At 40.0% G+C, this 13,683-nt stretch overlaps 1 protein-coding gene across 1 annotated transcript in view; it reads right to left on the bottom strand.

Moving 5' to 3' along the window:
* Window positions 1-881: 881 nt before the first annotated feature.
* The window catches only part of plcb2 (phospholipase C, beta 2), a 21,478-nt gene continuing 8,676 nt past the window's right edge, over window positions 882-13,683 (bottom strand). The window contains exons 18-32 of the mRNA XM_005916952.2: window positions 13,515-13,639; window positions 13,096-13,247; window positions 12,593-12,757; window positions 11,799-11,898; window positions 11,523-11,627; window positions 11,255-11,319; window positions 11,026-11,116; window positions 10,473-10,898; window positions 10,088-10,271; window positions 9,468-9,609; window positions 7,367-7,431; window positions 6,758-6,817; window positions 6,549-6,606; window positions 3,876-3,959; window positions 882-1,848 (exon numbers count right to left, since the gene is read on the bottom strand). Coding sequence (XP_005917014.1) covers window positions 1,681-1,848; window positions 3,876-3,959; window positions 6,549-6,606; window positions 6,758-6,817; window positions 7,367-7,431; window positions 9,468-9,609; window positions 10,088-10,271; window positions 10,473-10,898; window positions 11,026-11,116; window positions 11,255-11,319; window positions 11,523-11,627; window positions 11,799-11,898; window positions 12,593-12,757; window positions 13,096-13,247; window positions 13,515-13,639 — 1,990 coding nt within the window. The 3' untranslated portion in view covers window positions 882-1,680. The remainder of the gene's footprint in view (window positions 1,849-3,875; window positions 3,960-6,548; window positions 6,607-6,757; window positions 6,818-7,366; window positions 7,432-9,467; window positions 9,610-10,087; window positions 10,272-10,472; window positions 10,899-11,025; window positions 11,117-11,254; window positions 11,320-11,522; window positions 11,628-11,798; window positions 11,899-12,592; window positions 12,758-13,095; window positions 13,248-13,514; window positions 13,640-13,683) is intronic.

The following is a 13,683-nucleotide window of genomic DNA, read 5'->3' on the forward strand; positions in this document are numbered from 1 at the left end:
CAGCTGGTTTGAGACAAACCTGCTGGAGATGTCTTCATCCTTATGTAAGATAATTAGCCCAGTGATTCAGGGCTGACTGGATTCACACCCGAAAGCTAACAGTTCATCTGTGTTGTGTATGAGGTGGCAGGACTTTCGGGCACAAGCTGTGTCTCCTAGAGATTTATCCAGATCCCCCACTTTGAAATGTCACTCATGTCATTTGATTCAGAAGAAGGGTGTCGCGTGGAAAAGGAAATCAAATGAATGGACAGATTGCACGGGATGATGAGTCAGAGAAAAGCTGCATTCACTAATAAATGCATGCATATGCGTGTAAACACTTGAGGGGAAAAAAATGACTCTCACAGGATACAGTGCATAAGTAGCTGAAATTTAAGCTGAAACCCTGCAATTTCCGGATTTATTTATTTATTTAGTTTTACCCAGACTACCTGCATTATCTCTGATTCACGTGCCTTTATTATAGCTCTGGTTTTAAGAGAGCACGTGATCCATCACATAGCAATTATGTGGTATTGTGAATCAGGTTATAATGTGCAAAATTACACTGAGGTTTGAAGCAATGCGCAAAGAGTAAGAGAGACAGTGGACAGGAGAAAAGAGAAAGGGTTACTGGCAGACAATACCTAACCTCATTTCCCATCACCTCTTTACTTAAGTTCCAGTCACTGATTCAGCTTCATTTGCTTTTCATATGATGATTCATATCATTTTGCTATGTGTCAGTATGATAATTACTTAACTTCAACAAATTACAGTTAATATAATATCTCAGGGATTAGCTAAGAAAGACAAACCTCCCCTTCAGAAATTTAACAAATCAACCTCTACAAAAATAAAAGGATGTAGCAGTTTTAGTGATAGAAAAATAACACATATTTCGAGTAACTGTAAGTTTATTAATCATCGATTCATCACAGGAATAGAATAGGAGAAAATCCAAAGAGTACACTAAAAATAGGTTGAGCCACATTATAAGCAATCGTCTACATTTTCCAAACTTTCATGTTTTACATGCAATACAGGATGTGCCGTATACGTGGAATTAATGTCACAGGAGCTTCAAGCTTGTTACAAAGCAAATTTACCTTTGTTTGTTTTTTAATTTTGCAAAACATATGTAGTAGCTACATCACAGAGTCCAAGCGAGCACTTATCACACATGCAAACTGATGTGCCATTGTCTCGCTCAGCCCTGCAGACTCTGATAACCCATTTTTGCATCTACATTTAGTCCCATTTTTAACTTAAGAGAACAGAAAGGAGACCACAAGCACCTCTCTAAGGCTTTTAGAGCTACAGAGCCCACACCTGCAAGATATTTGTCACTTTGTCGCCTAATTTAGGGTGGGGGTTTTTTAATGGTGAAAAGAAACAGAAATAAAGAGTTAAATAGAAACTAAAAAAAAATCGTTTCAAAATCATCTAATTTTGGAGTACCTGGACATTTGTGAAAACCTCATTATCAGCTCCCCAAAGTATACACCCACCTATGAATTAGCACAACTAAATTGCAACTTCACTCTGAGAACCTCTCATTAAGCAATCTTCTACGATTTCATATCCGCGCCCTGATTATAGGTTATGTAACAGTTTGAAAGCAGATATAAAAGTGAAAAAACAACAACAAAACATTTATAGCAGAGTTACACAGAGAGAGGTAATCAAAAGGCACATCTAACCTAGGAAGACATCTCCATAGAAGCCCACTCCCCCCCCACTCTTGTCGACCTCGTCGACCAACTCAGGGAAGTGCGCCCCCACACATACATTAACGGCCTCTCGCACTTCTCGTGCCAGTGATCTTGTTTTCTGATCGTGCTCCTTCAGGGCCTCTTGATTGAGCTGCCAACACAAGGGGCCAAAGGTTAGTCAGAGGATTATCAAGAGAATGGGCTGACATTTTCATGATTTCACACATTTTTCTTTTCAGGCAGGTGCTTATCATAATCTTTAGAGAATGATTTTCTGTGCTCGTGCAAGTAAAACTAAAGATCGACCTCAACTGGCTTATACCCAAGTTTGACTGATTGATTGCAAATAAGAGTGAGGGATTTACCAATATGGAAAAAAAGTGGCTCAATATTCAGTAAGTATGTTAAATACAGCTGCATACATTAGCTCACATTCAGTTCTCTTCATTCATCTGTTTTTAAAGCCTCACTTGAATCCCTTCCCCCGCCTCTTGCAATATTGAAAACTCTATCTGCAAGCTAATACTACTAGTGAGACATAAAAACACACTGTCCATCTGGCATTCGCACGTCAGTGTCTAAGCTGTCTTCTCACACCTCTTTTCACAATAATAACTGCCAACATTTCACCAATCCTAAGCAAAGTATTGTCATAAAAAACATTCTGACATCATTTACAGCGGTGGGAGCTTGATGTGTACTTTCTGCATCCCCCAAACTGGATGTGTCATGCCGCAGCATTACGTACATCCACTGAAAGGACAGATGGCCGTGGTTGGCAGTGTGGTTGAAAAACAAAAATTTGGTGGTTGGCTCAGTTTGGATTATAGATGCCTATAAGTCCATCAATGTAGTCAGATTTACACTACATTTGTTTGGACAGAAAAATCCAAAAAACTCTTGGTACAGTGAAGGTAAGGTTTGTGTAAATTCTCTCTGTGATTTTGCAAGTACAGTGTAAAACATTAAATCTCTATCATTATCTTTATCAAGGTCGGGTACTGGTCGACAACCCATTGTAGTTGCATCCACAGGTCAGGGCTGTACTGGCTGCAAAAGCGGGACCAGCACAAAATTAGGCAGACGGTCACAAGGTCATTCCCAATCAGTGTGCGTGACATGGAATAATGGGTGAGTACCCTTGGTTGATGCTAGCTCACACACAAGCGACATGCTCTAATTTTTACTCACTGATGGGCAGACCTACGTAAGAACTTATGCAGCGTTGGGAATAATTTTTTAAAGGACTCTGGAACTGCCAAAGAATGCAAGGACATGTATTTATTTTTTCTGTGACAGTCCCCCAAAAATCAGGTAATAAAGTATAGTCATTTCTAAAGATCAGGAGTCAAGGACCTCTCAGAGTTTCTATTGGTAAACATGACTGTTTTGGCTGTCATCAGAGGTTTTTACAAATATGCAGATTTAGTGGAAACACGAATAAGGTGTGCAAGTGTAGTTTCATTTTTCTAAGAGAAAAAAAATAAAACCAGTGTGCCCTGGTGTTACTGTGTCAATCAATCAATCAATCAATATTTTATTTCTATAGCACATTTCAAAAGGACAGTGTCCATCAAAGTGCTTCACACAAGGTAGCAAAGCAGATTACATCAAACGCAACAAAAACAGTTGAAAACAATTAAAAACAGAGTTGCACAACTGCAGACTCGGTGGAAGGTTAGGTAACTGGGCGCCAAGTTATTTAACATTTTAAAAGTATACAAAATGATTTTAAATGATACAGTATTTAACAGGGAGCCAGTGTAGATTGGCTAGAACTGCGGTGATATGATCATGCCTTCTGGTGCCAGTTAAGTGGCGTGCTGCGCCATTTTGAACTAATTGCAAACGCTGGAGGAGAGAGAATTGGAGGCCCATGTACAGAGAATTGCAATAGTCTAGTCTCGAAGTAATGAAGGCGTTGATAAGCTTTTCAAGGTCTTTATGTGGAATATAGGGCTTTGCCTTGGAGATTTGACGTAGCTGGTAAAAACCCGTTTTCTCAACTGAGGCAACTTGTTTGTCTAACTTGAGTCAGCTGTCCAGGACCACTCCAAGATTTCTAACGGTATAAGAGAGATGGCTGGCATAGGACCCCAGTGTATTAGTTAGCTGGTCCAGGGGAATGGGACTGTCAAAAACAAAAATTTCAGTTTAAATTGAATTTCTTGTGTGTACCTGATTGGTCAAGGTCTTGATTTCTTCCAGTGTAGCAGCCTGTTTCTTCATCAGAGCCTCTTGCTGCGGACTGTAATCTGAAGACTGTAACAATACAACAAAGCAGAAAACATGTTGCAAGTGGAAAACATTATCGATTTGTGGTTTTGAAGTGTGTGCGAGCAAATGGGAGTGTGCATGTAGTATCAAGTTTGCGATAAAGACTGTTAGCGTGTCTATATAAGCAGTTCATCTGCTCATATGTACCCGTGGGATCTATGGATGCAACCTGAGAGAGAGAATCAATACAGTTAAGTCACAGGTTGCACTTGTCGAGTTAGATTACAGATCCCCCAACTGGACTTGTGCATTCAATACTGAGCCTGTGCTGATTAAACAAGTGATTGTGTTATAAATATCTGCAGTAATTAATGGGGAAATGTTGATTAAGTAGATCAACACCAGCTGCAATGTGACCCAAATGTGTGGAGGGATGAAAGTGAGGGGGGGATTTCTGCCATCTAAACTGAGTCGATCTGAGAGGAGCAGAGTGAAATAGCTGAGTCTTTAACCCCGATGCATCATGCCTGAATCTTGATGAGCCAACGGAGGAACAAAAGCAAAGCTCAGTGAGTCATCGACCACACATGGATTAGCTTGTAAACAGCTTCTGAGTAATGGACAAGCCTGGCCTATGGTCAGGGCCCGCTGCACTTTACTCACTGGGTGAAAGCGTGTGTAAGTTTGTGTATGCGTGGCCTGCTGAGAGTTAATGTGTGTGCATGTTCAAGCGTGTGTGGGTGTACCTACAGCTGTGTGAAAGAGAAAGGCTTTAGCATGCCTAGGGTATTATTTTTCCATGCTTCCTTCAAATCTTGGCATTCTTAACAATAGGTACACAGCTAAATTAGATGTGATCTGGTACTGGTAATGCGTGAGTACATGAAAATTACTAAAATAATAATTTTAACATTTCGGGACACGTATTTCATTTCTGCAAAATGAAAATATTGTTTGTGATGAAGTTTCTAGCCTTAAAAACAGGGATGTTAAGCTCATTTTACACCGTGTGCCACATAAAGCCTGCGGTTAAGTGGGCCAGACGAGTGAAACTCCCCTTTCTGTCTATGTTCAACTACACATTAGGTCCCAGCAATAGTACAATTTCAATAATACATCTTAGTTTTCTACATGATAGATGTGTAAAATTACAGAGTGGCTATGGTGGAGAGCTTAATTAATAGGAAAAACTGTAAAATTGTGAAAATAAGGTCTTCCTTTAAAATTTTCAGCCTTCCAGTCAAACATAAGGCCCCCTAGGTTTCTGGCTCTGCAGTTTCAAAGCAATGACCTCTTCATCTGTGAACATAGCAAAACTCTAACCGATCCTTCTCCTGTTTCCCTTTTTTGCAGTATAAGCTTCTTTCCTTTTATGTTTATTTTAGTGCTAGAAAGTACAACAGTTGGCACTCTCACATGGTTTGCAGGGTTATCTCCTGCCAGAATGCCAGCGGTTACTAGCCAACAGTGTGTTAGCAAGTATATAGAAAGCCACAGTAAAACTCAACCTTCAAATTTTATTTCCAGAAGTAGAAAATCCTTAAGGTTTTTACCTTGAAAGAGAGTATTTTTCATTACTAAGTTGCATTGCTGCCAGTGTTGTGTTATTTTGTTATTTTTCCAATGTCATTGCTTTTATCTTCCTTTAATAATAATAAAAATATATATTTTTTTTTTACAAAGTAACATTCATGATTTGAATGTCACAGCTTTAGCCTGTCTCAGCCAGTCTGCCAGTACAGTGCTCACAGATGTACAGTAAAGCTGCAACTAAGCTAAATGTTTAACTTAGCATAAAAGGCTAAATGTTTAGCTTAGCATAAAAAGCTAAATGTTTAACTTAGCATAAAAGGCTAAATGTTTAGCTTAGCATAAAAGGCTAACTGTTTAGCTTAGCATAAAAGGCTAAATGTTTAGCTTAGCATAAAAATCTAAATGTTTAACTTAGCATAAGACAACAACAGATTACAGCGGAAACAGCTAGCAGGTGTTTGTTTAAAGGTAACAAGAAAGGTTACTAGTACAAGCCTGTTATAGTTAACTAAAATGAAACTTAAAACTAGATCTTTAAAAAAATAAAGCTTAGCAAATTAACTAAAATAAAATAACAATATAGGGAAAATGTCCTTTTAGTTTTAGTGTTTGTACATTTGGTGAAATTATTTTTCAAAACTTACCTTATGAAGCTTTTTTTTGAGAGTCTGGACATGTATCAGACTTTGAGTCAACTGCTCTAAAAAGTTCTGTTTTTAATGTAATATCTGTTCTGCTTTTCTTACATCTTGCCTCTGACATTTGTCCTCAATACACAAATAATTACAAGAACTGAAACTCAAAATAAACTGAACTAAAACCAAAAAGTCAAAACAAAATAAAAATATAAACTAATTAGAATGACAAAACTAAAAAAGGCCAGTTACTGATTAATGTAAATTTGAGAACCTCTGTAAAGTGTTTCCCTCATTTTCCTTTTTCTAGGCTACGGTAACCCTTTTTCTGGTTGTAGTGTTACGTTCAGCTTAGCTTTTAGCAAAAAGATGACCACAAATGTCAAACAGTGCCTTTTATTTTGCACACAAACTAAAAAAAAAGTTTGATTGTGTTAGATCACTTTGAAACAACTTCTGTACTCACGGCAGCATTCGACTGACTCGCTTCATCCAGCATCTCAGTGCTCATTGCCTTTTTCAGCCTGAATGAATAAATTTATCTTTAATTAATCATCTTGTACAAAATGTTAAAAATTCAGATCTTCACTCTCGCTCTCTTAATTCTTTGGTCTTTCTAAAATAAATTGTAACTAACTTAGAGTGATGAATAAAACCTGAATGTCGTGAACTTACTTTGCTTTGTCTGTGGACGAACATTTCATATTGGCTTTTTTCTTGTTTTCTTTGGTTTCGCTGCAGAGCAAGACAAAGGGAACATGTGAGGATCTCAAATCTGACACTGAAAAGTGACCCTATAAACACCCTTTCTCCTTTAATCAAGAGTTGTAGGGCTGTGTGTGTCTTATGTGACCTTATCTTTATAGTGAAAGGAACGCTTGAATGCTGTGTTTTTGTGCCTGAGTGGACAGGTAGATGATCAAGCCTGCCTTTGCTTCCCTACTGCTGTTTAAACACCTGCTGGATAATGGCTGTCCTGAGATAACCATCTGCCAGCTGGGGACTTGGGATGATGCACACACACACACACATATAACACCATAAGCCCAGCCAAGGACATTGGAAGACCCGCCTGCTGAGGTGATTCATTCATTATTTGAGGTATTCTCTTTGCTAAATGTCAAATATTTCACCTCAAATGGCACACACACACACACACACACACACACACACACACAGACTGTCACGGCAAAGTCTGAAGGGGCAGATTGGATAGACTCAGCAAAGCCTTCTGCTCCCTCATGTGCGCATCATGTCCTGAATGTGTTGCATGTGTGCTCACACCTCTCCAGGGTTTTCAGTTCAATGGCGTGCTTCTCCATGGCCATCTCCAACAGTTTGGCTAGTCTCTGTCACAACACAATAAGAAGATGGTGCAGTCACAGTAAGGATGAAGCTCCAACTCATGAGATGTGAATAGCTGTGAGTAACAATGTGAATGAAAATGTTTGCTTCTGTGCAAAAACTGGGGTCAAGCAGATTCTTTATATATAGATTGATTACTATTAGTAACAGCAATCCAGTTTGTGTGTAATTAATAAAGCCTCTGCTTGTCCATGATCCCAAACACACAACGAGGAGAGCCCATAGAGGAAATAGTGACTACATCCTGAATCATGGACATTAATCTGAGGTGAACAGGTAAATATATACCGTAACAGAGATTTCAGAGTGAGGAGACTAATGGCTGTAGGGGTGACCAGAGCACACAGAGAAGAGTTTGTCTTTCAGTTGTTACTTTTATAAGCCACTTTGTACTGTAAGGACAGGATGTGAATATCATACCCATTTGATGCCTTTTAGAAACACTTTACAACAGTAGGAAGGCAACAGCTCCAAACATTAACATTATAGATCTAGTAATAGTGTTAAATGCATAGCATTGTTACCATATAAGCCTACTTCTTTTAACGTTGGAAACAGGCCTCACAGGTATCACCGTGCAAAATAAAAATAATATTTTATTTTTCAAAGCAGATTACGTTTAAATAATATCACCGAACGAGTTCATGATGTCTTATCAGCATCCTGATTTTTACTTAAATTGGGGTAAATCATGTCTTAACTGATTTACACTCACGAGCCACTTTAATCAGCCAATCACATGGCAGCAACTCAGTGCACCAAGGCATGCAGACATGGTCAAAAAAACTTACTGAAGTTCAAACTGAGCATCAGAATGTGGAAAAAATGTGATTTAAGTAACTTTAAATATGGAAAGGGTGAGTATTTCGGAAAATGCCGATCTGCCAGTGAGTTTTCTGGGTGGAAATAACTTGATGATGCCAGTGGGCGAAGGAGAATGGCCAGACTGTTTTTAGCTGAAATGAAGGCAATAATAACTCAAATAACGGCTCATCTCAAGCAAGCCATACAGGAGAGCATTTGCAGCCTAAAACTGCACCCAGTGCACTTCTATGAGCTAAGAACAGAAAATGGAGGCTAGAATTTTTATGGGCTCACCAAAATTGAACAACAGAAGATTGGAAAAATGCTGCCTGGTCTAATGACTTTTGATTTCTGCTCAGATATTTGTTGGTTTGTAGCATAAACAACATGAAAACATGGATCCATCCTGACTTGAATGATGCAGTTGAGGCTGCTACTGGTAGTGATGAAGGTCTGGGGGATATTTTCTTTGCACACTTGGTGGCTGACAATGTCCATCCCTATGTGACCACAGTGTGATCGGCATGGTTGCCTCCCACGGGATACCGCACAATGTCGCAAAGCTCAGATGATCTCAAACTGGTTATTGGTTGAACATAACAGTGAGGGAGATCATGGATGTGCAGCTGAGACATCTGAAGCTATTGTGTCATGCTATCATGTCAGTATGGATTAAATGTCTTTTTGAATCTATTACAAGACGAAAATATGAAGGCAAAAGGACGTGTGTGCCTTATAAAGTGGTAACTGTATTCATATAATCAAGAGACATACGTGTCATGTTTCTCTGGACTAATGTTTCTGTCCAACTGAGTTAGTATAACCCTGATAGCCAATCTCCTTCATCTCCTAATTCACCGTCTTCCAGCACACATAGAAACGATGGCTTTACAGTATTTAGTAATTATACTTGTCTGGCTCATGTTTGGTATTTGGGCAGGTGGAACACAATAGATTTGATTGGAGTTGAAAACAGCTGCCTGCGTCACGTAGCGAGTAAGCCACTGAACAAACACGGTGTTTTGTGAGTCATAAAACCAAAATAATGAGCAGATAAGATCCTGAAATATTCCATAGAGCTGAGGGGACCTTTCACTTGCAGCAGTAATCATTTGGTTCACTGTTAATTATGACAGTATTGATTAGTGCGCCTTTAAGCACAGTATCTGGCTGCAATGTGTGTAATGTGTTTATTGTCACCTTCAGTGTCACTAACCTCTGTTGCACACTGCTCCTTCTTCTTCTTCATCTGATCATACTGCTCAGCAAACAGTGTTTTTATTTCAGACGTCATTTTTTCCTTCAGCTCCTGCACCCGCTCTGTCTTCCTGTTGGACTCAGGGGTGTTGTCACCTCCCCTGGTGAAAAATAACATGACACAATAAATCAGTATGTGCGGGCAATACAGTTTATTGACTAACAGCCACTGCCCTTCATAGCTGACAACCATGAGCTTCCAGAAAATACTATACAAAATGCTTATTTGGCCTTTAGTAACACTTGGTTTGCTCTGACAGCTCAGTGACAAACACTGCAGACACTCATTTTCTTCATCCTCATCTTAATAGTCAGTGTCAGCTAGAAACGCACATTAACTGTAGCTGTACTCCTCATGTTTCTAAATATAGTCTTATTAATCCAAAAACAGCAACATTATTAGTGAGTCACTATTAATTTGTGGAGATTTGAGCGCTGCTTTGCAGGAAACAGGACTGTCTCCTTCCAGCGGGATAATCAAAAGCTCTTTTGTCAAGCACCCTAGCTAAAATATATAGCTGCAAATTCACTCTGGAAAGCTCTTTGAAAACAAATTTGGGAAGGAAAACATCCCCTTACTCTTTTTTCTTCACTGAAACCTTCTTCTTGAGGGCCTTGAAAGAGTCGGAGTATTTCTGAATCAGATCCTCGCCTTTTTTCTGATACTTCTTTTCTAATTCTTTTATCTCTTTCTCCTGACGCTTGATGACCTTCTGATAGCTCTTGTGCTGTGTCAGTTCTTCAGTAGTCACAGTCGAAGGCTCTGCAGCACAAACACAAAGGGGATTTTTTTTTGTGGAGTCTTCTTACTTTTCAGCACTGGATATGCAATTATAATGAATCTATTCAACAAAAAATAACTCTAAATTGTTCTGTATTATCCTTGTCAGAGCGCTTTTATCCAGAGTGTATTGACAAAAGGAAAACTATGATGAGTGCAGCACATGAAGTGCTGCAGTGTTACCTTCACTGCCCGTCTGCGGCTGAGATGAGTCACCTGATCCTGCAGACTCGGTGGTTGCAACTGTTGGAGAGGGAACGGCCGCAGCAGAAGGCGCTTCAGCAGGTTCTGCAGCTGCACTGGCTTCCTCTTTTTTATCAGATGTAGGTTCGGGGTTTGTGCAAGACTCGGTGCTCGGTTCTTCTTTGGCTTCAGGAGCCGCTTCAGGCTCCGGGCTTGCTTTGGTCTCCTCGGGTGAAGGAGAGGCTTCAGGAAGGGTTTCAGATCTGGAGCTTCCTGTATCTGGTGCTGCATTGGCTGGGGCTTCATCGACAATTTGAGGGGTCTCTGCCTTGCTTTCTTCCTCCTTTTTAGCTTCTTCTGCACCAGCTGCTGGTGGAGACTGGTCAGTGGCATCAGCGGGCGGTGTAGGTTCGGATGCAGCTTTTTCTAGAGGAGGAAGTGATTAAATGCACCTTCAAATACACCAGCATTGAGACCAATTGTGTGAGCCAGAGACAAGCTCAAAATCTTTGCAATGCAAGATCTGAAGTGTCACCCTCTAAAGCTTCATTACCTGCAGCAGGGGCTTCACTTTCTTTAGCTTGGTCTGCGGGAGGCTGGGCTCCAAGAGGCAACTCATAGGGAGACACATAGTCAGAAGATGACTGTGGGGGTAAAAGAAGAAAAGGACAGGAACATAACAGTCTAGCAAGTGGTTATATTCCAGGAACTCAATTAGTGTTGTTAGGATTTACTGGAAATCCAAAGGTATTGCTGATGATGTTTTTTCTCTCTTTTTTTACCTGTTTGGGAGGCTTTGTGGTTTTCTCTGTGCCTTTTGTCGGATTAAATAAGGCATCTGTGAAATCTGCAAAACAAACCATTTTAATGAGTGTACAATGATTTATTCTTAAACCAAACATAAGTGTGGGTACGAAGACAAAGAAGAAAACAAAAATGTTTCCAAACTACATTAGTCTTCTCTTCTCTAACTGTCACTCTGGCAACAAGGATTCACTCGCAGCAGAGGTTTTCTTCTTTTGCAAAAACACAAAGTAAAAGGCTAAGCACCCGCAAAGGCAGCAGGGATGTAGTCCTTGACCTCAATGTACACAAAGAGAGCAGGCAGAGTGAGGGGCATGTTGCTCTCACTGCGCAGGCAGATGTGGTGGAAGCCTGCAGGACATGAAAATAAAACCTTGGTGAAATAAAAGCAAGGCAGCAGCTTGCCTGATGCAGAAGCTGGTTAAAACAAGCTGGCAAATGTTCTGAGGCCTAGAGTGATTCATTGCTTTAATTATGTATATTATATGAAGTATGAATTCAAATATTCTCAGCTTCGCTGACCTGACTGGATGGCATCAAGAGGGATGATTCTGTGTCCCACAAATTTGCCATTCTCTTCATGGACAACGATTCTTAAAGATGCCAATTCTGGCAGCAAGATCTAACCATGTAAACAACAACAGATATGTTAGTGACACATCATTTCATTCATTTATTCATCAAGGAGTCAGACTTTCTTGTAATATTTTAAAGTGGTCTTGAGTATGATTTCTCCAGGCTTTCTGAATTTCTTTCAACATTTTTCTTTGGACACCGGCTGCTTTTTAACTCCTTTTCAATCCTGTCCTTGTACCTGGGCATTTTCAGAGGAATGCTTTTGTGTGTATATGTGTTTTTGTTAAGATGCTTAACACTGATGTATAAACCATTCAAGCATAATACAGGTATCTAACTCAAGGTGTGAAAAGGATGGAAGAGGTCAGGAGGGAGGTGCAACATCTGGTAAGCATCTAATTGGCAATGGCTTCATTTTTTTAGCATGACAATGACCCCAAACACACAATAAAACACTATCAGTCTTGAACCTTCATCCCTACTAAAGCAGTGTGGGATCGTCTTAACAGAGATCGGAACAAAAGGCAGGCAGCATCCAAAGAAGAGTTTTGAATGTCCTTCAAGGAGCCTGAAGAACTATTCCTGTCAAAGAGAGTTCAGGATGTGATGAAGAAAAATGGTGCTCATACCAAATACTGACTTTCAAGCTCATTAGAATTGTACAAGCTCTGTTTTTGCCTTCACATCAAAATATGAAGACTGAGGAGTGGCTGAAAATGTTTACATGGTATTTTATTCACCTTCTCAAAAACAAATGGCTCTTCATTCCACACTGGATTAATGGCGTTGGGTGTCGTGGACCACTTGGTGCGGTATTTCTTCTTAGGGTCTCCTGGCAGCCCAATCACTTCCACCTCAACCCCTGTTTTTACATTCTTGTCAGCCAGAAACTGCCCCGAATAGATCTATGGAGACAAGTAGATATGATTGGATGACTTATATATACAAGACTGGACTTTTGAACAGCTGGACTCCTACATGAAGCAAATTATGTTTTTATTAAGATATTACACAAGGACAACATGGACAAACTTCCCAAAGCCAAAACAGCCATCTGTTATACACATACTGCACTAATTCTTCATGAGTTTCTCTGCAGTGAAATGCCAGAAATGATGCAGAAATGATGAAAAGATGGAGCTTGAAACTTAATTACTCTGACATTCAGCTTCCACAGATAATAGGAGCCCACACTGATGGTTAAAGAAAGAGACACTTTGTAATAACAGGTTCGTGAACCGGCCTTGATGGTCAGTGTGCTCGCCACAACGGTGTCAATCCTGTCACAGAAAGGGTCAAACTTCTTGTCATTGCGACGCATCACATCGTGCTTGAGGAGGTAGCCCGTTCGGCCATTGAATTCAAACAGGGCCATGTTGAGCTGCATGGGGAAATCTGTAAGTGAGACACAAACAGCCCATTCACGCCACTTGTCTTCAGCTTAAAGGGAGGCAGCGAACAGAGGCCTGTGCAGCACAAAAAGGTGCAACACTGACCTGCTGTGGCGAATAAACAGAATAGATTTTAAATGACTAAAACACACAGTGTCATCAGTGTGTCAGAAAACTGTATTTAAACAGGAACGGTAGATGGTTCCAAACATTCACAAAGGGTATTAAGTATATTTCTGAGCATTTTAAAGTGTGATATCTCCATTTTTACCCATCGTCTGGTAGTTGAGCGCCACCATCTGGCAACCAACGTTCCAAAAAGGTTGGGGATTGTAGTTGGAGGAGTCCATTCTTGTTCCTTTGGGGTAAATCCTGCTCATCTGCCTCTTATTATATCTTAGGTAGACAGTCAAGGAATCATTTATTTATATTTCCGTGCC

This window comes from Haplochromis burtoni, unplaced genomic scaffold (genome assembly GCF_018398535.1).
Source record: "Haplochromis burtoni strain Fernald_Lab_line unplaced genomic scaffold, NCSU_Asbu1 Contig_16, whole genome shotgun sequence".
Taxonomy (NCBI): domain Eukaryota; kingdom Metazoa; phylum Chordata; class Actinopteri; order Cichliformes; family Cichlidae; genus Haplochromis; species Haplochromis burtoni.